This window comes from Thalassophryne amazonica, chromosome 5 (assembly GCF_902500255.1).
Source record: "Thalassophryne amazonica chromosome 5, fThaAma1.1, whole genome shotgun sequence".
In the NCBI taxonomy this organism is placed as follows: Eukaryota; Metazoa; Chordata; class Actinopteri; order Batrachoidiformes; family Batrachoididae; genus Thalassophryne; species Thalassophryne amazonica.
In genome coordinates, this window is record NC_047107.1 from 55,095,706 (window position 1) to 55,122,198 (window position 26,493).

The 26,493-nt window shown below is 38.8% G+C and overlaps 1 protein-coding gene across 3 annotated transcripts; it reads left to right on the forward strand.

The window, feature by feature from the left end:
- Positions 1 to 589: 589 nt before the first annotated feature.
- On the forward strand, positions 590 to 26,218 carry LOC117510546 (RNA-binding protein EWS-like). 3 transcript variants are annotated; one of them, XM_034170301.1, is made up of 16 exons: positions 590 to 700; positions 1,114 to 1,150; positions 7,187 to 7,238; positions 8,311 to 8,470; positions 9,109 to 9,319; positions 9,400 to 9,656; positions 9,753 to 9,906; positions 20,105 to 20,142; positions 20,655 to 20,687; positions 20,773 to 20,888; positions 20,977 to 21,106; positions 21,218 to 21,328; positions 21,483 to 21,609; positions 25,322 to 25,422; positions 25,506 to 25,749; positions 25,868 to 26,218. In XM_034170301.1, the coding sequence occupies exons 1-16, from the start codon at positions 685 to 687 to the stop codon at positions 25,902 to 25,904; spliced, it is 1,824 nt and encodes a 607-aa protein (XP_034026192.1). In that variant the 5' UTR covers positions 590 to 684; the 3' UTR covers positions 25,905 to 26,218. The 3 variants fall into 3 exon arrangements, with proteins under 3 accessions (XP_034026192.1, XP_034026190.1, XP_034026191.1); XM_034170299.1 differs by having other exon boundaries at positions 591 to 700; positions 8,311 to 8,476; XM_034170300.1 differs by having other exon boundaries at positions 591 to 700; positions 8,311 to 8,476; positions 20,108 to 20,142.
- Positions 26,219 to 26,493: the final 275 nt, after the last annotated feature.

Consider the following 26,493-nt stretch of genomic DNA (forward strand, 5'->3'; position numbering starts at 1 on the left):
CACACACACACACACACACACACACACACACACACAAGCCAACAAGGGACAAAGCTACTGCGAAACAAACTTAGGTAAACTACAGAGGTGCCACCCAAGGCACTGCCCAACCTCATAACTGGCCCGTTGGTCTACGTGCTCCTAAAAGGATCCCTGTTTGCGGCCTTCACAGGTGTCAGCAATATTTTCCCTGCAGTCACTGGAAGCTTTCCCAGAGTCAGTTCAAAGACAGGGTTTAATAATGTTCAAATACACCTTGCAGTGCAGTGGGACAAAGAGTAAAAACATCTCATTTCACCCACCAACTTCAGCAGCACCAACTTCAGCAGTGGTGCAGAACCAACACTCATAAACAAATGAACAAAGTTAGAGTCAGTCATATTTGTCAATCAAATGTAAAGAAATTGCTGAGAATGATATTTTTCTATAGTATTAATAAACACAGTTTAAATGCGCAATAATTAGGTTCATATATTTGTCATGAATAAATCCATGTAAATATGTTTACACTAATTTTGTTTGAAATTCATATGAACCAATAAAACATAAATATTCCGGAGCAGCAGGTGGCGGTAGAACATTAAGAAACAAAAACAAAGAAGAAGAGAACAAGAAAGCGCGTTGCCGTTGCGCTCGCCGCCATTCTTTGCTTCGCACAGGAAAGAAGAAGCTTGATTCGCTAAAATGGCGTCGGCTCCAGGTGGGTGGGAAAAAAAGGATTTATGTATATATTTTTTGTTGTTTAACTTTTGTTCATTCGTTGAACGATTGGGTTAATATGAACGTTTTTACAAGAGAGTGTAGCAGTAATCCGTGTTTTAATCGATTTTGGTTCATGGTTAGCCGGCTAAGCACATGGCCTACACATTTGTTCTTCGAAGCGTTACGCTTTATTAAGGAATAGTTTCAAAAGATGGCAAGATACAAAGCTGCTGCTTTTTAAAAAAAAAAATAAATACACAGATAAAAGTAATCCACGTTCATCTTTGTGCTTAATCTGCATGTCCGACATAATTGGGTGGAACGTGTTCGCTAATTTAGCTGTACTTTGGTAGCATTGCGGCCGCGGGAAAATTCTAACTATAATCTAACTTTTTTCTTTTTTTAAAACAGATTACAGCTCATACAGTCAGGCTAGTGCTCAGCAGGGGTAAGTATGATTATTCTCATTTTAATGAACCTACAGAGTTGTGTGCTTTTTATACCGATTGAAACCCTAACAAACAGGCCCAAAAGTGTTTAGAAGCCTGTCTGGGTGCTGTTGTCGGTGTACTGGGATGTTTTGTAAGCCACATAGTATCACATTATTTTAGGCCACAGAACAAGTTTTCACAATGTTTCTTTTGTATTTTTAAGCGCAGAACAGCGGCTATACTGAAATACGAAATGGGGACTGATGATCACGAAATGGGAGTAAAATGTAACCAAATGGAGCAGTTTGACCCAGACTGACTACAAATATGATTCAATTAAGTACTGTTATTATTATTATTTTTTTTAAGCTAAATGGGGACTGGTAATGGAGCACACTGACTCATTGGCTGAAGTTTCATCTCTTGAACACCAGATGGTGGACGCGCATCTTGCAAAAAACAAACGCCAAACAATTAAATAAATATTGATCTGCTCCATTTCATTACTTTTTACCCCCATTTTGTATTTTAGTATGGCCCAATAACTGTCCGTAATGTATTTATTTATTTTTACTTGTAAAATACGAACCCAAAATCAAAAAAAAAAAAGCAGTAAGTACTTTTGATGCCATTTGCAAGTCATTGCAATGCATGAAACTGTCAGAAATCACATTTTAAAATGGGATGAATAATTAAGTAGTTAAGTATGAGATGTGGAAAATCAAAACAAGAGTTCTGTATGACAGGAAAGTACCATTAATATTTAAAGGTGGGTACATTTACTGCAAGACGACATGAAAGTGTGTGTGTGCGTGCTTGCATCAAGTGGTGATGCAGGCACCAAATTTGGCACAATACACCTTGGACATTACCCTTTTAAAAAGGCAGGGTGTCCGCTTTAATTTTCAATAGGTAGCCAGGTAGGGGTCAATTGAAGAATTACACGGGTCAAAATTAAGTATGAATGAGCACAAGCAAAGCCAAATCAGGCAGAATATCAAAAAAAAAAAAATTTCGTGCCACATCTGGGAGGGGAGTAAGAATTGCGGAGGACAGCTGTCCAAATACCCAGATTGCACCCCGAACACAGTACAAATGAAGGTGGGACACTTTACATTGCCATACGAGTGTGGTTTGATTGAGGGTGGAGGGAAATATAATCCAGCAGCACTTGAGGTAAGCTCGTGGTGCATTCAGGCACAGTTGGGGCATTCATCCAGGATCCGAAGTGGCAGATCATTTTGAACTGCCCCTCAAATGCGGTCAGACTGCAGTCCAACCACTGTTTATTTTTGCACATCGACTGTATAGCACATGTGCAAAACATTTGAGGCGGCCACAGGAATCTGCTAGACTGTTTAGACTACTCTCTGAATGCTGTCCATCCTCGAATGGACCTCAACGCTTCAGGAATGTGGGCTGAACTTTCATTCAGACGCCATTCAGCCTCATTCAGTCTTTAGTGTGACTGGGGTATGAAAGATGCCCCAATCATATTATAAACTATACCGGATTTGTCTGATCGGAGATTCCAAAAAGGTATAGTTTGGACGATCTGTGACTGAATGCTATGGGGTAAAAACGACAAAAATGGTGGCACAGGTCAATTTACGTTTGGACAAGGGTGAAAGTAGGGATGGGTATCAAGAACCGGTTCCTTCCGGGTATCGTTAAGAAATGATTCGATCCACCGACATCAATAACCTTTTTGTTTAACGATTCCCTTATCGATCCTGCAGCGGGTCTGTAATCAACTTTTCTGCAGCGCAGCTTTGCTTTGAACCTTGAACCAATCGAAGCAGTGCTTCGATCCATTGCTTCATTGATTTATTTATTTATTTATTTATTTTTTTCCCCCTTTCGCTTTCTTAATTTTCCCCCGCTAAAACCCTAAAGAGCATATGGCTGTGAGTATTATTTACCTTTTTTATGTTAAACTGACCTTTTATGGTCTTCTGAAACAGTTGATGTATTTTATAACTTAAAAACGGGACTGATGCTAACATGTTAGCATGTCTATGACATTTTCAATGTTAAGGTTAGCATTAAGCAGTTGCAGCTGTCAGCACGTTCGGGTACATTGTTTTCTGTATAAGCATTTGTTGTCGTAAAAGTCAAATGTATTACAAATTGTAATTTTTTTTAAATTTATTTTTTATATATTAATAGCAACCACAACAATAATAGTAATAATAACTAATCTAATGATTAGTTTTATATACAATTTTGGAGGAGACAAAAAGAACCTGAATAAAAACAGAGAATATAAAACCAACTAACAATGAACATAAATAAATGTTTCCTGTGAACACCTAGTGACTGTTACACCTCCACTTCATCCCTGTCTTATTTAAGTTTAATGAGTTTGTTTCGGTCAGACCATATTTTCAATGTGTTAATTTCTTTAGTGATTTCCTCCAGAACTATCTTCCAAGCTAGAAAACTGCTGCATCCTAGTAAGAGCAGAATACTACTGGAATGAATTTGAATAATGAAGGTTTTTTTCTTTTCTTTTCTTCCCCTCACCAAATGGATGCTGCACTCAGTTTATTGTCTGGAATAGCCCCAGATTGCATTTCGGAGCTTAGAGAATTCAAACAATTTTTTGCAGGTGGTGTTGGGGGGTAATTTTGGGTTTCAGCTTCTTTTTGTTTGTTTTTTTCACCACTTTCATCCCTGAATGTCAATTGTGAGTCACTTTTGTGCGGATTAAAGTTACTAACTGGGACTCCTGTCTTGTTGCGAGAAAGAAACGAGACTCGTCCTCTGTTCTGTTCACAGCTCCAAACGCTGCGTGGCTCTCTGCCGAGTCAAGATAGAATGATAGAGTCCAGTCGGAATTAATAACTTCAAAGCGAAACGCCGTTTTGTTTATTTTTATTTATGTCCAGAGATCAAGGATACAGTGACCAATTTCATATTTATTTACTTTAAGGCTGAATGAAATGCATAGAAAACCTGTAAAGCCTACTTCTAGTATATAATTCACAAGAGGTATTGATAAGGGAATCGATAAGGAATCGGATCGATAAGCTTAATCGATAATGGCATCGATATGGATAAAATCTTATCAATACCCATCCCTAGTCAAAAGTAAAAGTTGCTCTAATTTTGGGGAAAATTAATGCAATTATTGGTTAAGGTACTAAAAAGGAATAGTTTGCATCATGTCATGTTTAGTTATGTTACAGGGTAACATATGTCACATGCAGTAGTATACCAATAATGAATGTTTGAGTTCAATGGTACGAATATTTCATGAGGTGAAATACAACACCACATTGTTGAATGGTATGTTCCAGCTTTCACCGAATTAAATATTCATTCCATTGAAAGAATGTAAAAACATTCATTATTTGTTTTATATAACTGCTAAAATTGATCCTTATTTGATATGTGGGTCATTCCATATGAAATCACCTAAGGTTTCATAGTTTTAGAATCTCCAGGTTTTGATATATTTTGTAGCCAGTGTTGAGAGAAGAATGGTCTTGGTGGCAGCTCAATATCTTGTTTCGTTTAGATTCTATGGAGGTTTTACAAAGGGGCGTGCCTGTGTTAACCCTCTGTGTTCCGTTTGTGACCATGTTTACTTGGCCATAAATCAAAAACTTAAAGATATTGATATTTTCAGATTTTATTTATTCTATCTTAAAGTTTATGTATAATGTACAGTTGAAGAAATTAACCCCCTGGGGGCCACACCATTAATTGCCAAAAAAAGGAATTTGAAAAAAATGTTCCTAAAGTGTGTTGACTTCGAGGTGTGTTTAACCATATTTGCCTTGTCATGTAGAAAATGCTGTTTGGCATGTTGGTAGTACTAATGTTATGGGATGTTCCTTGGGATGCAAAGAACACCACCACAATGTCCTCAGATTTTGCCCCAAATTAACCTTTGTCTGGCTATTTATACCAAATATGTTCCTTTGGCGCCCCCTTTTGGGCATGTGGGCATCTTTTGATTTTTGTTTTGTTGGTCTCAAATGAAAGGTCTTCATTGGAACTTCAAATTAAACCTGGTACCAACATCTAACAAAGAGGCCTGATGGGAAAACAAGTGCCCTCTTTATTGGTAATCTTCAGTTTTCAGCTTAATCAAAATGTACATGAAAATGTACATAAATGTACAGGAAATATATGACAGTCTATACAATTGCCATTCTGAAATCCATCCAGCATGTATACACATACATTGCTACATTATAAACAATGTCTGTATCACTGAATAAACAAAGCACAATAACTAACGTGTAGTGAGCTGTACATAAGCTATGCCCATGCATGGACTAACTTAAGTTCATGCAAAGGTGGTTATTAACCATATGAATGGAATTTTTCCTTAATGTTGACTTGAGACTCACCTTGCAAAGGTTTGCTTGTGACAGGTATCATTCTTAAAAACACCATTAAAAACACAGCGGGAGTGTCACCACTGCCGCACATTAGCAAAACCTCAGAATATCCAGCCTGGATCGGTCAGGTTACTGGCAAAAATTTCACCGGTCATAGCCCTCCTCACATCTCCGGTATGCCTGCCAGACTTATCTACTTAAGGTTGGCCATGGCAAACATTTTTTCTCAAATGGGGGAGTGTAGCCTTATCTTATTCTCTGAGGGGAGCTGTCTTTTTTTTTTTTTTTCACATGAAAAACTCTCCTGCATTAAGTGGTCACGCCTAAATATAAAGTTAGCATTATATTAATTAAAAGAAAACACATTCTCCCATTATGATAATAATGAAAAGTAATAAAGCATAAGAACATTTCAGACACTCAACCAAGCACAGTCAAAACTATTCCATTTATTAATCATATTAGCTCAACCAATAATTTGCACCACCTTTTACCAAAATTGGAGCAATTTTAACTTGTCCCTGGTACAAGCTGAAATTGACCTTTCTCACACTTTTTACCCCATAACTCCATACAATTTTCCGTTATACCGTCCCTACGGTATGAGCGGGTTATGAGAATTCTTGACAGGCAGAGTGGAGGCAGCTGCTGCCGCTGCCCTTCCCCCTGGCGCGCCCCTCTGTCTCCGTTTACCAACAGGCAGCTAATGTTAGCTAGCTCTGCATCATGGCTGAAGGAGGCGAAGCCTGCACTGAACTTTCCCTCTGTCTAAAAGGACCAAGTCGGCTTTTTCATTTTATTTTCTGCGGAATAGCCCTTCAAGCCAGAAGTGGTGGCAACAAAGCGCTGTGGCTATGGCCTGTGTCGGACACAGCGATTCAAGATACCTGCAGTAAACTTTATCCCGTCTTTGAAACCACTGAGAAGTACAAGTGGTGGACACGAGTCGTGCTTGTGGTCGACCAAACTTCTCCCACAAACATGTCAAGGAGGACAAATACATCTATTCCAAGCACTTTATTGGTTAAGCTGGGCCAAGTATTGAGCATCCGGATTTCCGAACCTTATTCTAGCCTCGTTTCTCCCTAAGCAAGTAAGTCATGTTTCCCATGGGGCAGATGCTACACGTCTAAAAGAGTGACTATTATTTGGTATTTTCTCTAAGGTTATCAGTGGTATAGTGTCCGTAGCAGTAGACATCACGTCAATTAGTGCACCTGAATCACGTGCGCTTCATATGAGAATAGTCATAATGTGGTTAAAGCACATTTTAAAGCTATACATAATACTGTGAAACCGCGGTATTTTTGCCCATGGTTATCATACTGCCCAAATCTCATACTGGCCCATGTCTAGTCCATATTATACCTTTTTGAAATCTTTGTGATCAGACAAATGTGTAATACCTTCCCATATGATTGGAGCATTTTTAGATTATGATCCCTGTGTAATACAGTTGACCTGTACCTGGCCACCTATTGAAAATTCAAATGGACACTGCGTTTTCAAAGGAGTAATGTCTATAGCCTATTTGTGCCATATTTAGTGCTTGCATCACCATTTGAAGGATTCCTCTGTACATATTCACTTATCTGCTTACTTATCATATTTGGCTTGTACCTCACAACTCATTGGCTTCCCATGTTTTGTGTGTCAACGTGCACTTAAAATAACACTTTAAAATGTGTATACTTCTAGGTATGCTTCATATGCTGCCCAGCCCTCACAAGGTTATGCACAGTCAGCACAGGTGAGATCACACTACACTTGTAAGGTACCTGCTGGTCTGATTTAGTATGGCTGATTTCTACATTGCTCTGACATATAGACAAATATGTAATGTTAAAATTTGCAAGACTGTATTGTTTCAGTTACTTGTACAGAGGTTTTTCTGGGAAAATTTAGAAAGGGGCAACACCAGATGCGAGGGAGCGGAGCTTTTGGAAACTTGAGGTCAACATGGAGCATTCTGGGGCTTCTTGAATAACTGGAACAACAACCAGGCCCGTAGACAGGGTCTGAAAAGGGGTGGTTCTTTTTGGGATTTTAATGTCCAGGGATGCATTCTGGAGGGCTTGATTATTACTATTTGTCTTTCTTCCCCACCTTAGTGGTACTGTTTGTGTGTGGTATTTGTTTTTTTTAAGTTAAGTTCAGCTACCACAAAAGCATGATCATCCCAGTTTCTATTTTGACCTCAGACGTCTAAGTAATGTTGACCAGATGCTCGTGATGTCCTACTGTATGTGTGGAGAGTTAAAATTTCAGAGAAAAAGGAGGTGAAAAATCCATTAATATCTTTAAAAACAAACAAAATAAATTCTTAAACCAACTGGAAGCCAGTGGAGTGAGTAAAGTACTGGTGTAATATGCTCACTTCGAGAATTGTTTGACAAGCAGCAGAATTTTGCACAACTTGGAGGCATGCAAGAGAAGAGGTTGCTGCTGCATGGAGGCACAGTGGTTAACTATGTCCGAATTCCACTTTCAGTGGGGAAAATATTCCTCCAAGATAAAGTTTTGAACATGTACAAAACTCTGTCGAACTTGGCGGACATCAGCTGACAAGGAACTCATTTTGCGGATGGGGAAAGTATGGAATCAGTTCCTTGATCAATCAGTGTGACTGGAGCTTAAATTTTTGCTCTGTCTTGCAAAATGGTGTGGAGGATTATGCATATTAATGAGCTGATATATCTGGGGTACTGTTGACTGCTATTTAGACTATTTAGAGTACTTGGATGTGCCATTACCCATGTACGCATTACTCTGTTGCCTGTTCTGCCAAGCGGCTAATGTCATGTCTCCCTGTCCCATCTCAGCAAGGATATACACAACAGAGTTATGGATCCTATGCTCAACCTGCTGCAGCCACCGCTGCTGCTGCTGCTGCTGGTGGTGACACAACTTACAGTCAAACACCAGCAGCTGGGGGATATGCTCAGCAACAACAACAGTATGGCTCATCATATGGTCAACCAGGTGCAGGTCTGTTTTGTTTGTTTTTAAAAAAACTGTGTGGTAGGGGTCAAAAGATTATTGGTGCTGATATTTAGCATTCTTGTGGATACGAGAGTTTTATATGGCTGCGATGCTACGTGCACTCTGGCTGATTTCCAGTCTGATATTTTCCCATATCAGACTGGTTTCCATAATAATCAGTCCGCGTATCACATTTGTTACAAACCAGAAAGCGAAAAAGATGATTAGAAAAACCAAGTCGGACGAGAACATACTCCATAAATATCTAAACTGCATCGGGGGGGAAAAAAAACACATATTGAGAGCTTACCAGCTAACGGCTGGACCATCTGTTAGCAAGTTCTACGTGGAGGTGAAGCGAGCAGGTCTGACTGCGAGCCCAAACTCATTTTTGTGTTTGTGTGTGTGTGAGAGAGAAATAAACATTATTAACCTCGCTTGCTCGGCCTGTACGGGAATATCGGACCTCATGTGTTTTTCGCATCGACCTCTAATGCTCGGTCCGTATTGGCAACACTCAACACCGTAGTACTTGTTTTTCAGTACATCAATTTGTAGATTGGTTTGTGTGGGTAAAAAAAATCGGAACAAAACACTAGTTTGACTTGCTTATCAGAGACTGTTTGCATTACTTACAGCTGGTTACCCTGCTGCACAGTCCACAACTCCTAGCTACTCCCAGACTACCCAAGGTTATGGAAGCAGTGGGTACGATGGTGCGGCTGCCGCCGCAGCTGCTGCCGCTGCCACCCCAGCTGCCTCTCAGTCTTACGGGTCTCAGCCTGGTTATACTGCTCAGTCTGCTTACCCTGGCTATGGTCAGCAAGCTGCTCCCACTGCTCCACAAAGGTATGTCTTGTTATACTGGGGGTCACATTATTGTTTTAATTAAGAGCATACCTAATTAATGTTGTTTAATTTATTTTCAGTTATAACACAAATAGCCAACCAGGTGGATACAACCAAAGTAGCTATTCTCAGCCAGCACCATATGGTCAGCAGCAGGCTGGGTACCAAGCCCAGCAGCCAGGCTACAGCCAGCAGCAGAGTGGGTATCAGCAGTCACAGCAGCAACAGACCCCACCTGCATATCCTGCTCCGGCTGCTGGCTCCTATGGGCAACCACCAACCAGCCAGTATGGTCAGCAAGGTGGCCCACCCAGTTACAGTCAGTCTAGCCATTACAGTAAGATATCTTTTAAAGATATTAGATATTGCAATATATTGAATTTTAGTTCACTTTTTTGCCAAATGTTATATATATCTACTTAACATTTTGTAGGTAATTACAGGCAGGATGGCCAGGGTGGAGGGTCTGGTTACTCTGGTTCTGAGTCTTCAAGATACCCAGGTGGAGATGGCAGGGGACCTGGGAGGGATGGCTTTGATAGAGGTGGAATGATGCATCGTGGACGTGGCATGGGTCGTGGAATGGGGTAAGTGTCTTTCTTTAGCATGTAACCTGACTTAAATTTTGGTCTACAGGTGCTGTGGCCACCTATGGCATGGCTGAGGTCTAGTCTCTGTGATAAAGGGCAGGTACAAATCTTAGCACTGCAGTGTGTAAGATTTAGGGGTGTGTTGGCAGAAGTGAGTATACAATTCATAATCAGTATTCTCATTAGTTTAAAATGTACCCTTCATACTTGCGTGGGATTGCACCCCTCATTGGTGAGACTATAGCCCAAAAGAGACACACTTTTGTGTTGTGGCTGGAAGAGTGAGCATTGGAGAAAGAATCACTTTTTGCTCCTCCACACTAGTTGCTGGTGTTGGCTAAAACGTTTGAAAATGCCAATGAATATGCCTGTTTGTTCATTTTATTTTAATATGATGCTGCAAGCTTGGCGCACCGATCTTTGTGCAGTTTCAGCTGTGTAACTTTATATGTAGATAGGTATGTGCCTTTTCACATCAAGTCCAATCAACTGAATTTACCCCAGGTGGACTCTAGCCAAGCTGTGGAGACCACTGATCTGTATATATTACTGGATAGCTCATTGGCCTGTACACTCCTTACAATCTGCTGAAGCAAACTGGCGGCCATCTTGCCACTCCAAACGTATGCGGACCGCACGTAGACAGCTTATTAGAACGTCAACAGTTTCAAGTAATAACTGAGCTGATTCTCTCATTTACTTATTTTTGTTCTTTGGATAATGTAAAGCTTGATCCCGTGTGTGTTGGTACCATATCATGAACAAAAGTGGATGGATAACAAAAGTCATGGATAATACAGAAAAAGTGGATGTCTTTTAAATAGTTGCACTAAAAGAATAAAACACCACTTAACTAGCTACAGGGGAGTTAGTTTTCCCTGCAATGACAACATTTATCACACACAGCTCTGAGCTTCAGCCTAATAAGTAATAAAGCTCGTAGCAACAATGTCTAAGGCTGTAACATAAATGTGGATAAAGTGAAGCACTGTGAATACTTCCTGTATGTACGGTCTTCCTTATCACAAGCGAAGGGACGGAGAATGAATCCAAGGAAGTTAAACTGTGAACCAGCAATGGCATATTGTAATCTGCACTTAACTACTAGATAACACTAAATCCTACACACTGTAGCTTTAAGGACGGTCAACATTTTTGCATTTTTATTCAATCATGATACTTGCACTTGTGAAATTATCAATTTGAACAACTGAGTCTTGTAATGAGTACCAAAATGGAAATTGATTGTAGTCATTGGTTGTCGGGTGTACCTCAGCCCTGCCCCGGATTGGCCAAAGGTAAGATGCTTGTGCCATTGTTTTTAGGAGACCTGTGCATATTCAGTGTAGTTTAAAATAATTTTTCTTAACGTATTTCAAGAGCTTGCACTAAATTGTTGTATCTTTGTGTAACACGATTGGCCAAGGAATGTATTCAGAATTACTAACAAATTTTGTTTTAAAATGATGGATAAAATACTTTTTGGGGAAAACAGAGACGTGTCCTTAACAAATTCTAATTTACTTTCCACTGTAGGACAAATATACCAATATGTTTTCAAGGAGAAAGTCATTACAGATCAAATCCTGCATGTCTTCAATTGGCCTATTTTGCACAAGTTTTTGAATTCACACACCACACTGGGCTTGTGTTGTGTACTCTATACATTATTAATGCCACTAGTGCCTGCTTGGGTTCAGTTGAAGAATATTGTTTTGACACATTATAAATGCATACATTGGCTATTCACTTTATTCTTTTTAAATCCAAGTCACTGGTAATCAGTTTGTCATTGTTTGACTTGCCTGATTAAAAGAATCGGTAAAAATGGCACCACTTTAAAAAGTCAAATGGTATGGCATGTTGCAACAGCTTCGGTGAACAAAAAGAGGGGAAATATACACACTCAAACCTCATGGGCAACTTTAAAAAAAAAAAAAAAAAACACAAAAATGATAATCGATAAATATTTAAGTGTCTTTTGTTAAGTATTACAGCATTTTGGAGTTCAAAATGAAAATCAGCTCGTGTGCACACCTACATTTTCGTCTACTATTCATGTGATCAAAGGGTATTTTGGGGTGGGCAGTGTAAGTAAATAAATAAAAATCACTATTTGCGTTGTTAATTTAGTCAGTGAGTAATTGAGAGATCATCTCTGGCTCTTTAATTGAAAGGCTTGTACAGAACTAACTGTTGGTACAGGTGCAGCACGCAAATGTTATTGATAAACTCGGCCTTGGATTAAAACATTTTTGAGTCTGTGCGGACTGCCGAGTCATTTCTAGTTGAATATGGTTACTTCCTCTTTGCTGTGAGTTCTTAACGGAAACAGTTGTGGTCAATCTGGTCACAACTGTAGCAGCTGTGGTATAGCAGTGATCCGGTCAGTCTGATACACCCAAAACAAGTTGGACCAGTGAAGTATGTCTTGTTTAACAATTTGCTTGTATAAATGACAGAACCAACTAAAATGAAACATTTGAAACAGACATTGGAGTTTATTTATATCAAAATTAAAGGCTTGTATATTATAAAGAAATAACGAGTGGGATGGTAATACTAATAATTTTCAACTTGTGTAGTTTATATAGCGCCAAATCACAACAAAGCTTCCTCAAGGCGCTTCACACAAGTAAGGTCTAACCTTACCAACCCCTAGAGCAAGCACACAGATGACAGTGATGAGGAAAAACTCCCTCTAATACTGAGGAAGAAACCTCAAGCAGACTGAAAGGGCTGACCCACAGCTTAGGCCATTCTACCAGAAAGGTTTACAATATACAATACTATGGTGCAACACAGCATGTCCATGCAGGCATCCAGCCCACCGTTGGGTGGGGAGGGAGTTGGACTAATTATATCAATGCTTGTAACAGATGGGCTCATTTGAGCTGCGTCAGAGTGGTGCACCGTATTTGCATGTCTGAGTGCCCAGGGCCTTGAAGGACATGTCGCGCAGAAATAACAGATTTAAGATGTTAGTGACCATCTAATGATGCACCACGATTATTTTGTGCACTTTCATGACCAGTCTAAGTATACAGCATTTGCAACAAACAGTTACGGAGACTGCTGAAAACGGAGTACCTGTCAGTAGTAATTTTTTTCCGTGTGTTTAACAGCATTTACATAACTTTGAAGAAACGTCCCAATGTGCACTTGAATGGAATGTAGCTGCTAACAGAGCTGCAGATTAATTGCAAAGTTTACATAAGTGAGATAATGTGTTAAGGTGACTCATTTTTAAATGTTAATTTTGATAAAGTCGCAGTAAAAGCTGCAGCCGCTCCTCATTGAGAAGACTGCACTTCCTAGCCTGTTAAAAACAGTCTGTGCTGGAGGCTCAGCTTTGTGCACGCTTATGTTATCACTGAAAAATCTAAGAAGTACATCTGTGTGATCAGGCAGCCTGAAAAACAGTTGAGTTCCATGTGCATGTTAACGGCAGTAGCTATAACAGGGTTAAAACACCTGTATCAACTGAACTACAAGGTTGTTGGTGCTGGAGTTTCTAAATTAAACTAAGGACTAGAAATGGTTTCGCTCTAAGGAAATGCAGTGCCTTATAAAATGCCTTCCCGACTTTAAAGCATTAAATGAAAGCTCATTTGAATATTGGCACAAGTTGGTTATATAACAAATATTTATGTACCTGATTGTAAACTTAAAAAAAAAAAAAAAAAATCCATGCTCATGGGTTGTTGGGTCATAGGTCTACTGAGTACTGACAGTTGATCTCTTAAATGGGTTCTGTGAATCTAAAATTTTAACATATGTGATAAGCTCCCGTCTATAATCATTAATCATTGTGAAGTTAGTCAAACACAAGGAGCCAGTTTTCATGTCTGTTTTTAAAAAAGCATCACACTGCGTCGTCTGTGGTACTGGTATTGCATCACGCAATCTTGGTTCTCCACTGATATTTCTTAAAATGCAAAAGTTGTCAGATTTGAGTTGAGCTGCTGGTATACTTAAAAAGAAGCAAAACTTTGTTGGGCACAAAGATGTGAGCATTTGTGTATTCACCACAAGCTACAAATGTGTTTTATGGGTCACTCTGCTGGCTGCAGTTGGGTCACTGTCTCTCAGCTGGGCAGGGCATGACTTGCGGGTTCATGCATCACTTTTTGACTGTTCTTTCAGTAGTATGTTTCTAGCACTACCCAACAACCCGCTTATTCAGAGTTAAACTATACAGTGAATGTCTGTGCCTAGGAACACAAGTCAGTGGAACAGCTGTCTCCGCCACTTGCTATTAGAATCTGTGTAGCTGCTGACACCACTTCCCATAAAATTGGGTTGTTTTTTTTTTTTCACTGATGACATGACAGCTTTTTGTTGTGGTGTTAAAGGCTTCACCCTGCATTGCTACAAGGCATGGTGTCAGCCCTTTAGTAACTCTGACAAACTTACTAAATGTCATTTTAAGACCTTTTATGCAAGTACACCCTTATTAATTTTTTTTTTTTTGAACTTTTAACTCCAGGTACCTTGGTCCTGGTATGTACCTTGGTCCAGGCAAAATGTGGCTCACATTTAGCTGCATTAATTCAGGTGCTCCAACTTGGCATGCCACTTTGCCAAACAATCACATTAACAAATCACTTTTATACCTTTCATGAAGGTTTACCTTCAACAATGAAGCTGTTTGGTGTGAAAGAGGCTTTATTGGAGTTTCTAATCACTAATCACACAGCTTAATGTGCAATTGATGTGGGAGTGTCTCATAAATAAAGATAAAAGTGCATTGCAAAATAGATTCTGTGGAAGAAGGTAGGGGTTATCTTAATTTTGTCAATAGAATCACACAGCTACTTGAGATTTTGAATCTCGTCACCTGGTACTTTCTGTTGAAATCTCTGACTGGTAGATTGCAATGACCTGGCAGACTGCTAGGTCAACAATTGGCTGCGTGCCAATGTGCAAAAAAAAATTATTTGAAATGTTCTACACTTCTGGTCATTAATTTTGTGAACTAGTCGTGGACATTGCGCAACCTGTTCCAAAACACTGTTGTTGCGTTCACTGCACTTGAAATTGAGATTGATGAGATGTTACATCTAGGGATGGGTATCGAGAACCGTTCCTTTCGGGTATCGTTAAGAAATGATTCGATCCACCAACATCAATAAGCTTTTTGCTTAACAATTCCGTTATCGGTCCTTCAGAGTGGCCGTTGTTTTTGGGGGTGTTTGTCAGGAAAATTATCATTTCTCTACGTTGATTACAGACCCTGCAGTGGGTCCGTAATCAACTTTTCTGCAGCCCGGCTTTGCTTTGAACCTTGAACCAATCAAAGCAGTCGTTTGCAGATTGAAGCAGTGCTTCGATCTATTGCTTCAATTCTTCTTTTTTTTTCTTGCTTATCTTAATTTTCACCCGCTAAAACCCTAAAGAGCATACGTCTGAGTATTATTTACCTTTATGTTAAACTGACCTGTTGATCAACAGTTGATGTATTTTATAACTTAAACGGGAGCGATGCTAACGCATTAGCTTGTCTATGGCATTTTCAGTGTTAAAGTTAGCATTAAGCAGTTGCAGCTGTCATCACGTTCGGGTGCATTTTTCTGTATAAGCGTTTGTTGTGAAAGAGTCAAATGTATGACAATTTAATATTTTTTAATTTTTGTTTATATATTAATAATCTAATGATTAGTTATTATATACAATTTTAGAGAGAGACAAAGAGAACCTGAATAGAAACACAACAGAAAATATAAAACCAACTAACAGTGAACATACATAAATTAATAAATGCATACAGAAATAAATGTGTGAACACCAAGTGACTCTTACACCTCCATTTCATCCCTGTCTTATTTAAGTTTAATGACAGATTGTTTTGGTCAAACCATATTTTCAATGTGTTAATTTCTTCAGTGATTTCCTCCAGAACTATCTGCCAAACTAGAAAACTGCTGCATCCTAGTAAGAGCAGAATACTGTTGGAATGAATTTGAATAAGGAAAGTGTTTTTTTTTTTTCTCTCTCTCTCTCACTCACTAAATGGATGGATGCTGCACTCGCTCCAGTTTATCGTCTGGAATAGTCCCAGAATGCATTTCAGAGCTTCCAGAATTCAAACATTTTCGTGCACGTGGTGTTGGGGGGGTAATTTGGGGTTTCAGCTTTTTTGTTTTTCACCACTTTAATCCCTGAATATGTCAATCGTGAGGCATTTTTGTGCGGATTAAAGTTACTAACTGGGACTCCTGTCTAGTTGCGAGAAAGAAATGAGAATCGTCCTCCGTTCTCTTCACACAACTCCAAACGCTGCGCGTCTCTCTGCTGAGTCAAGTTAGAACGATGGAGTCCATTCGGAATTAATAACTTCAAAGCGAAACACTGTTTTGTTTTATTTATGTCCAGAGATCAAGGATACAGTGACCAATTTCATATTTATTTACTTTAAGACTCAATAAAATGCATAGAAAACCTGTAAAGCCTACTTTTAGTACAAAATTCACAAGAGGTATCAATAAGGGGTTCGATAAGCAGAATCGATAATGGCATCAATATCAATAAAATCTTATCAATACCCATCCCTAGTTACATCTGTAATAAACATAACTTTACAGATACAATATGTGACTCATAACAAGGAATGAAAATGCAACTGTTTAAATTACAATATATATTATGATGATTACATTTGAGACAAGATTCCAAATGTTCTATACCGCACAACGTGTAAGAGACTATCTGTAGCTGTAGATAATGTCTCTGATTCTGGGAGTGATGAGAGAATGCTTTCATTAGCAAAGTTCTGAGAGCAAATGCGTCATCGGCTACGAAATTATTTTATGTAGCGGGACAAAGCGGGGCACATTGGCACGATGAATTGCTCAACAGTGCTGGGATCAAATTCTTGCAAGTGCCTTAACTTGAATAAAAATTAATTTGGACTTGTGTAAACTTTTTGGCTGGATGTAATGTATAAATGCCTTTTAGCATTAAGTGGTTTTGGGGGGGGGGCAGTTTGTGTGGATCTGTTGACATCTGCCCATGGTGAAAAACGGTAGCGGTTTAAAATATTCCTGTTGATTGGTTATTCTCTGTGGGAGAAGGCTCAGGTGCCATGCCAAAATCTTATGGTCATGAAAGTGATGCTTTTTATTCTGGCATCATGTTGGCAACATGTAAACAATAGGGAAATACAAAGGTTGGAAACATTATTGAAAAGTAATTATTGTGACAGGTTTACAGAGGTCTTTTGAAGTATACCCTTTACTCTGCCAACTCGAGGACGGAAACCATTGCCAATCAGCTCATCAATGCTCTGCACATAGATGCTAAGCATACTCAATTGGTGGGTGTTTTTGATCGACTTTCTGAAGGCTTTTTGAAATCAGCCTGGGTTTTATTGTTGTACTCAATCTAATTTCAGTGTGGCTTCTAAAGATGATGGTGCTTCGCGGGGCTATTGAAAAGATGCTGTGTAGACATGTCATTCTTGAATAACTGAAGTTGCACTTGATACTTTTTCTCTAGCAGCAGTTTTAAATAATGACATCTACAGTTTATCCCAAAGCTGGTCTGATTCAAATCAGCTGCAAAAAACAAAATCAAAAAGACATCAAAAATGATCTTTTTAGAAATTGGTGCTTAAAAACTTAAGACTTCTTATAATAAGGAAGCCTTAAAGCTGCAGCCTGTAAGTTGCATATGGCTAAATGTGCCAATTCAACATGCAGATCCACCTTGGATTTGCTGTGGTGACCCAGAGTGCAAAACAAGGAAGCAGCCAAATGGACTTACTAGGAATAAAATGCTTTCAAATAATGGACAAGAACATTTTCCAAACTGAGAATCTCCATTCAGATAATGGGACATGTTAGTTGTCGTCATTATATTTAGCGTGGAATAATTGTACATGTTGTATGTACACTTTTGTTTTAATTTGCCAATAAAGATTATACCTGATATTTGTATAGTCTAATTTAGAAGTGAAATAAATAAAAATCACTACTTTTTAGAAAATAGTCTATTTCTTTACCAGCCCTTGTTTATTCCTGACGTGTAAATTAACCATTTTGCCTGCATTGAGCAAATTCAAAATGAGACCCACTGACATGAACTCTCCCAGTAGGGAATTTTTATAGTTAAAGGCGTTTGTATCATGGGGTACCAGTGTTCAGCTGGTCCAAGTATATTGTTAAATGGTTTAGGGGTGTTTTTATATAAACACAATGGTGCAAACACAGTCTCAAATGAATTTCTAGTGATGTGCAACATTAAATATTTTTATGTAAATTTGTTATAGAAAGTAATCACTTCTCAGTCAGATGTCACATAATGATGCTTATATATGTATATATGTATGTATATATATGTATGTATGTATGTGTATATATATATATATATATATATATATGTATGTATATATATATAATTTCTTTAAAGATAAAGAAAATAGATCAAATGTGTCAAAGAAAACCTTTTAAAAACTAAGCGCATTCTACAAGCTAGTGTACACCTGCACACAAATACAAACTTCTTAAATTTCAGTCATTTTATAAAATAACAGAAATCCTACTTGTCATTAACTTTAAATGGTAAATGGACTGTATTTATATCGCGCTTTTCCATCTGCATCAGACGCTCAAAGCGCTTTACAATTATGCCTCACATTCACCCCGATGTCAGGGTGCTGCCATACAAGGCGCTCACTACACACCGGGAGCAATAGGGGATTACAACTTTACTGTTGTAGATAGTTTTTTAGTATATTACAACAAAGTTTGACCCAAATTTTAAAAAGGCACAGGTATGTTATGTTTTGTGGGAGGTGGGAGGTTGTCATTTTGAAATGTTTGAATGTTGTGGTTTGGAATACAAATGTTTGTTCACATTATTTTGAACACTTTTTAACATGCTTTGTCACATTTATACCGTACAGGTAACAGTGAGAGCCATTTAAAACCATCTATTCTCTAAAAAGTCTCTGTACTCTGTACAGAGCCGGCAACTTAAGCAGCAGGAGGGAGCTTAAACAAAGATTCGCTGTGTGCCTCTTTTTCCAACAACTGAGGATGGTGGTGTTTTCTTTTTACAGCTTCGTGGGAATATTTGACACTGTAATTTTGTCATGGGAAACCTTGTAACATGTTATGAATTTTTCCTTTATTTTATCTTCTGTAAATGTTTATTTTTAAAGCTAACTGGTGAAAGTGGTCATTCAATACTTTGTGAAAATTCAAATGCCTTATTTCTTATGTCAATAACCAGGGGTGCACATAAATTTGCTAAGAAGCAAAGATGCATTTTTATGAATGGTGTAAAGATTAACCTGTTATAGGAGTGAAGAAAATGCCACGTTCACTACACTATGCAAAACATTTGACATTTAATACAGCTTGTGACCTCATCATGGTCTGGAGTGGTTTAGTATCTTGACTGCACTTGTGTCCTGTTTCCACATTGGAAGATCTCACTGCCTGAAATCTTTTGTATTCACTTTCAGCAAAACATGCAGAAGCATCCAAACTATGAAATTACTGGCGCTTTACTCACAATCCTGGGTTATTCACTCTAATGTTGGCAGCAGCTAATGCTTCTTCCCAGCACGTCCTTTTGTTAAAGTAAATCTCAAAGCAATTAATTTAGTCATCTGATACCCTTTTTATACCAAAAATTAAATGGCTGGTACTTGAAATAAAAATGCCAAATCTTATTTGGAGTGATGCAGAATAAACGTTACAGGTGATTGTATAGACTAGAGTCCTGTTTTTAAACCAGTTTTAAATCACTTGCATGCGTATCAGTGTATGTACAGTATGTCTTTTGAGTATGAATCTAAATTTGCTGGGTTTCATTGGAGAAACAATGTGCACCCCTGTGTAACTGACTTAACTGTAACTCCTGTCAGAATGTAATGTTACCATAACATTGACGTTTGTAGACATGTTTGATACAATTGTATAGATCAATGCATCTGAAGCCTGCTTGTTTGTAAATGTTTGGATTTTGTCATTTTTCAAAGCAGTGACAAAGTTGGTAATGTAGCATTGAACAACTGTCACTAAGGTCATGGTCATTTAGCAAAGAAATGCTACATGGTTAAATGGTGTTTAGTGCTGTTGGGTTAGTTAAATGTTTTCATTACACCCTCAACCAAGCCACTTTGTTCGAGACGTGGAAGTGGCTGTAAAGGGAAAAGGCCTTCATATCTCCATTTATTCCCCCATAGCAGCGCTGGAGACAGAGGTGGCTTCAATAAGCCCGGTGGTAAGTTAACGAGTATTACACTGGTTAGTCCACTCAAAGCTTTAAGCAGATACACATCAGTGTTATATTGTGGTGTATTAAAAAAACTATGAACACATCAAAAAACATTTTTTTCACCCCCTTCAATGCCTGAGACCATTTTCTTTGGGGTACTTGGTACATTTCAGTCACTGCTTATGATTTGACTGAGTTTTTAACAGGTTAATAACATTTACAAAGAGGTATCAAATGTTTTACTGCTTTACCAAATCTCAACCTGAATTCCTGGGTTTTAAAAGGATTTACTGGTCTTAGAGGCTTCATAAATAAGTCATTTGCCAAAGGGTCTGAGGTATATTCCATTCAATATCATTGCAAGTGTACCTTAAGGTGCCATTTTCAACTTTAAAATACGGCCAACAGTGAGTGTACTGGAGTGTCTGCATTAAATTTATAGTACTCTGGAGTAACTCTTGGCATAGATTTATGCTCACTGACTTCTTTTTCTTTTCCTTTCAATTCATGGATGATAGGACCCATGAGCAGCGAAAACGACAGAGATATGGGTGAGTAGAAATTCAGTCACTCGTAAATAACAAGCAGTATTCTGTTAAATTTTGTTGCATTACAATTTTTGTGCATTTATTTTAGGACGGCCTGAGGAGCAGGATGACTCCGAGAACAGTACTATTTACATCACAGGCTTGACTGAAAAAGCCACCCTGGAGGAGATGGCTGAGTTCTTTAAACATGTTGGAACAATCAGGGTAAGATAGTTCTTAACTCATCAGTTGAGAACCAAACTGATGTGAACACTAAGACGACCTCCTTCCTCTCTTCTTCCCCTCCTTGAAGATGAACCGCAGGCTTGGCCAGCCTGCCATTAACATTTACACAGATAAAGAATCTGGGAAGCCCAAAGGAGATGCCACTCTGTCCTATGAGGAGCCAGCATGTGCTAAAGCAGCTGTGGAGCATTTTGATGGTATGTTTGTTTGACTGTAAGGTCAGGTGTGACCAAAATAGCTTTAATGCATATTTATTTCATCACATTCATTTTTAAATAAGTTTTCATTTTATTTATCTTCAATTTTAGGGAAAGAGTTTCAGGGCCGGAGGCTCAAGGTGTCCATGGCACGCCGCAAGCCCATGATGGGTGGGATGAGAGGTGGCATGCCCATGAGGGATGGTATGATGGGCCGTGGAGGTAAGCCACCAAATTCTGAGCTTTGCCGCAGTTGAGCATCATGTCTAAAATCATGCTGACACAACCAGTGAATAACACTTTAACATAATGTCACGATTTTCTGGATGTTTTTGCATTCACTGTAATTTGGGAGATGCATTCTTGTTTTACTCAGGTATGATGGGGCGTGGAGGTGACCGTGGTGGTTTTGGCCCACGTGGAGGTCCACGTGGAATGAACAGAGGTGGCCCTACAGGAGCAAATATGCAGCAGAGAGCTGGTGATTGGGAGTGTCCTAATCCGTATGTATTGCTTTATATAGCCCAATGTATCTTTGTAGTTGAATTTTATATGCAGCCCTAAATGATGTAAAGATGGCATGTTATGAGAACTGAAGATGAAATAAACCAGTGATTCTTGCATTAGCTGACTTTCATTGTAGACAGCATGTTTTGTGCAACTTCATTTAATATATAGCCATTCCTGCATTTCAGGAATGGCTATATATTAAATGAAGTTGACCACACATTAAATCCAGTGCATCTAGAAAGCATTCACAGCGTTTAGCTTTTTCCAAATTTTGACAGCCTAATTTCAAAATGGCAATTATACTCACAACACCCCATAATGACAACATGATAAATGTTTTCGCAGATTTATTAATGATTTTTTTAATCGCATGTATGTAAGTATTCACACTCTTTGCTCAATACTTTGTTAAAACCAAAATACAAGTATACCAAATTAAACTGAAATACAACAATTTGTCTAACTCCTTAGATAAGCGCTAAATACTTCCCAGATTTGCAAGTATGATTCTTTGCGATTCTGTAGTTTGGCAACCAAAAGTTCATATGAAGCTATATCCATCATGGAATTAACCCATTCCTTAAAGACAGGAGCCTCTGGGTTTTTCCAATTTTGAAGAATAATTCTAGCAGCTAGAACAAAGCCTGTTAAGACCAAAGCACTACTACTTTTGGCAATATTGGGAAGACAGGATCTGTCTCCCTATAGACAAAGTTGAGCAGACTCAGGCAAGCATGTACCTAACCATTCCTCATATTTTAATTATTCTTTTCCAAAATGGTTGAACCACAGGACAAGCCCACAGCATGAATAAATGTACCCTCATGTAGGTGTATTATAAAATCTATGAAGAATCTTATGAGTTTTCCTCGTGCTTCTGTGAACCATTCCAGAGAGGAAATTATATGCCATGAGTCCTTATCAATGACCTCATTCAGATCCCTCTTCCAAACAAGTCTTACACTCTCACTTTTATCATACATTGCTCTAGATGACATTTTAAAAAACATATAGGCTGAGACGTTTGGAGTAATTTAAGGCAAGTCTGTACAACATTGATCAGATGTCTGCTTAAGTATCTTACTCAAAACCACTTCTTATTTATATATATATATATATATATATATATATATATATATATATATATATATTCAAATATTTCCAAAATTCAGATTTATTTCTCAAGTTAAATTTTGTTTTGAAATCCAGGTAAGTGACTGTTTTGTCACCAACAAGATCTGATATGCTTCTGATGGCCCTAGACAGCCAGAAAGCCCAAAAAACTTTGAATTCCATTTTTATTGTTGGATTGTTCCAAAGTGATGAATATAACTGTTTATAACGGGAAATCCTGACAAGTTTATGAAATTTAGTTCTAACATTTTTGCAAAATTGGATTAGGCTCTTGGCCTTTCCATGGATTTTTTTTTTTTTTTTTTTTGTGTCAGAAGATCAACTGGACTAAAGGGGGCGGTATTCTCTTGCTCAATAGCTACCCATCGGTAGCAGTAACCCCACCCCCCCTTGCAGTGATTCACAAGTTTGCTCATCTCAGGCAATGTTGTACAGCGCCACATTTGACAGACAACCCGCCATCCCTTCTTATTATTTAAAACTTCTGTAATTTTGTCCTCTTTTTTTTCCCCCATTCCACAGATAATCTGTTACCATTGATTGTATTGTCTAAAATATTCTCCAGATATTGAAATTGGAAACATCATTGACAGATAATTGAATTGCGGTGCAATAACCATTTTTGTGGTGTTAACCTTCCCCCAAAGGGTTAAATTCAACATTTTTCACTTTTTCAGGCTTTTTTTTTTTTTTTTTTTGTGAGGAGGGAAGTCATATTGATTGGCATTATTTCTAATAGGTTAGCGCATAATTTCACACCCAGATATTTCATGCCTGTTGGAAGCCACTTAAAATTGCCTGCACTACTTGAATACAGCCATAGCCTCTGATTTATGCCAATTTACCTTATAGCCAGGTACAATAGAGCAAAAATTTACTTTATCAAGAAGAGCCTGAGTCGAGGCCGCAGGATCTGACACCAATGTAAAAAAAAAAGTTTATGTTCTTTACCACCTACAACAACAACTTTAATGTTTGTCTCCTTCTGTATTGAGCTCAATACTTTGCTGATGCACCTTTGGGAGCAATTACAGCCTCAAGTCTTCTTGAATGCCACACAAGCTTGGTGCGCCTATCTTTGGGCAGTTTTGCCCATTCCTCTTTGCAGCACCTCTGTCACCATCAGGTTGGATGGGGTGTGTCTGCACAGCCATTTTCAGATCTCTCCAGACATGTTCAATCCGATTCAAGTCTGAACTCTTTCTGGACCACTCAAGGACATTCACAGTTGTCCTGAAGCCACTCTGTGATATCTTGGCTGTGTGCTTAGGGTCATTGTCCTGCTGAAAAATTAACTGTTGCCCCAGTCTGAGGTCAAGAGCACTCTGGAGCAGGTTTTTGTCCAGGATGTCTCTGTACATTGCTGCTTTCATCTTTCCTTCAGTTCTAACTATCTCCCAGTTCTGCTGCTGAAAAACATCCCCACGGCAGGATGCTGCCACCAAGAAGTGGCTTCTGCCTGGCCGCTCCACCATACGGGCCTAATTGGTGGGTTCCTGCAGAGATGGTTGTCCTTTTGGAAGATTCTCCTCTCCACAGAGAAATGCTGGAGCTCTGACAGTTATTATTATTATTATTATTACTCGCCTTTATTTGAAAAGGCACAATGTACAGAGACATTAAACTCATAAAACAAAGATGATCTGTACCAGATTGTAGCTAAATAGCTAGTTTCCATCTGCAGTCCCCATTACAAAATAAAATACAGTGAAGGAATACTCAGTCAAACAGTACCACACATACTGTCCGACACTGTCAAGACACACACACTCCCACAACCGCTCCAACTTTCACACATATACAAAATAAATTACAGATTTCAACAATGATTGCAATTACAGACAAGTCCTTATCTTAAAAAAAAAAATATATATATATATACATAATGACCTACCTAATATATCATTTTATATCAAGACATAAATAACAAATAACCACTTCTACACAGTAATGTTTGGCTGGCAGTTGCCATCAGGTTCTTTGTCACCTCCCTTACAAAGGCCTTTCTCCCCCAGTCCTTATGGTGGAGGTCACTGTGCTCAGTGGGACCTTCAAAAGCAGCAGAAATGTCTGTACCCTTCCCAGATTTGTGCCTTGAGACAATCCTGTCTTGGAGGTCTACAGACAATTCCTGACTTCATGCCCAGTTTGTGCTCTGACATGCACTGTCAACTGTGGGACCTTATGTTTCCTCCCACAGACAAAACAAGTTTATTTTGTTTAAACATGTTTATTCTGCTCCTTTCTCTGACCCCGACCAAGGCAGTGTCTCTACATCTGGAGTTGTTGTCATTATAGGGTATTTTGTGGAGAATTGAGGGGTTTGGGGGGTGGGGGTGGGGTGAATTTCATCTATTTTGGCGTAAGACTGTAACAACAAAATGTGGAAAAAGTGACACGCAGTGAATACTTCCTGGATGCACTGTATCTTGGGTTCATACTGTCTGCAGTGACAGAAGTCAAACCAAGCTTAAGAATTACTCCATTTATTGGATTTTGGTTTCATCCTGCACTTTCAGATTTGGGGTTGTGCGTGTATATAAAGCGGCTAATGTATAGATTTCTGTGCAGGGGTTGTGGCAACCAGAACTTTGCCTGGAGGATGGAGTGCAACCAGTGCAAAGCTCCCAGACCAGAAGGCATGGGTGGTGGCCCTCCATTCCCTCCTGGAGGTATGGAGTAGCTTACTTTTCTTTTGTCTGGTTTTGTTTAACTGCAGTATTTTCAGCATGAGCTTGTTCAATACATCATTTAGGTGGTGAGCGAGGCAGAGGTGGAATGGGAATGCGTGGAGGTCGGGGTATGGACCGTGGTGGGCCAGGAGGTTCCGGAGGGCCAGGTGGTTTCCATGGTGGCTGGGGTGGTGAACGTGGTGGATTCAGAGGACGTGGTGGAATGGACAGAGGAGGGTTCCGTGGGGCTGGGCGTGGAGGACCACCTATGGACCGTATGAGAGGTGGAAGAGGAATGGGCCCACCTGGTGGAAAGATTGATATGAGGTAGACTGAGTAAATTTCCTTCTGGCAAACATGCTGGCTAAATCTGTACTTGTAAAATTGTAGCATGTGGTTACACTGCACTTTATTTACAAAGGATTTGTTGTCTTATTTCCTTCAGGGACCATCGCTTGGACCGCAGAGAGAGACCTTACTGAATACTTCACTATTGTTCCTCTATTGGAATCTTAACTTTTAAGATGGGCTTTTAATTTATGATTCCATTTTGTGGCTATAGAACGTCTTTCAAAATACTCTGCAGTTTTGAGTTTTAGTTTGTATTTTTTTTTTGTATACAGTTGTGCTACATCTTGTGTTGTGCATGTTTGTTTTTGAAATAATACAGGTTAGTTTTGACAATATAAAATGCCAGATTATTCATTCCTGACTGTAATTGCTTCCCCCTTTCCCATAATTGACAACTCTCTGAAATTTGGGAAATAAAGTTTTACTTATTTGATACTTTTGTTGAATCATGCAGTCTCCCCTTGTAATGAGTAAAATGACTACCATTTCTTTGTGCTTATCAGTCCAGCAATACTCAATTTTTTTTAATACTTTCTGCAAAGCATAGGGTCTGTATCAATCTGACATGCAATTTCTCAATCTGCTGGATTTCAGTGAGACTTACCAGTGGTATCACACCATATGAAGATGTGAATGAAGGAAAAGCATTGGTTTCACATCTTGAAGGGTGTGTGTGTATATGTATATATATGTGTATGTATGTGTGTGTATACAAGGTCT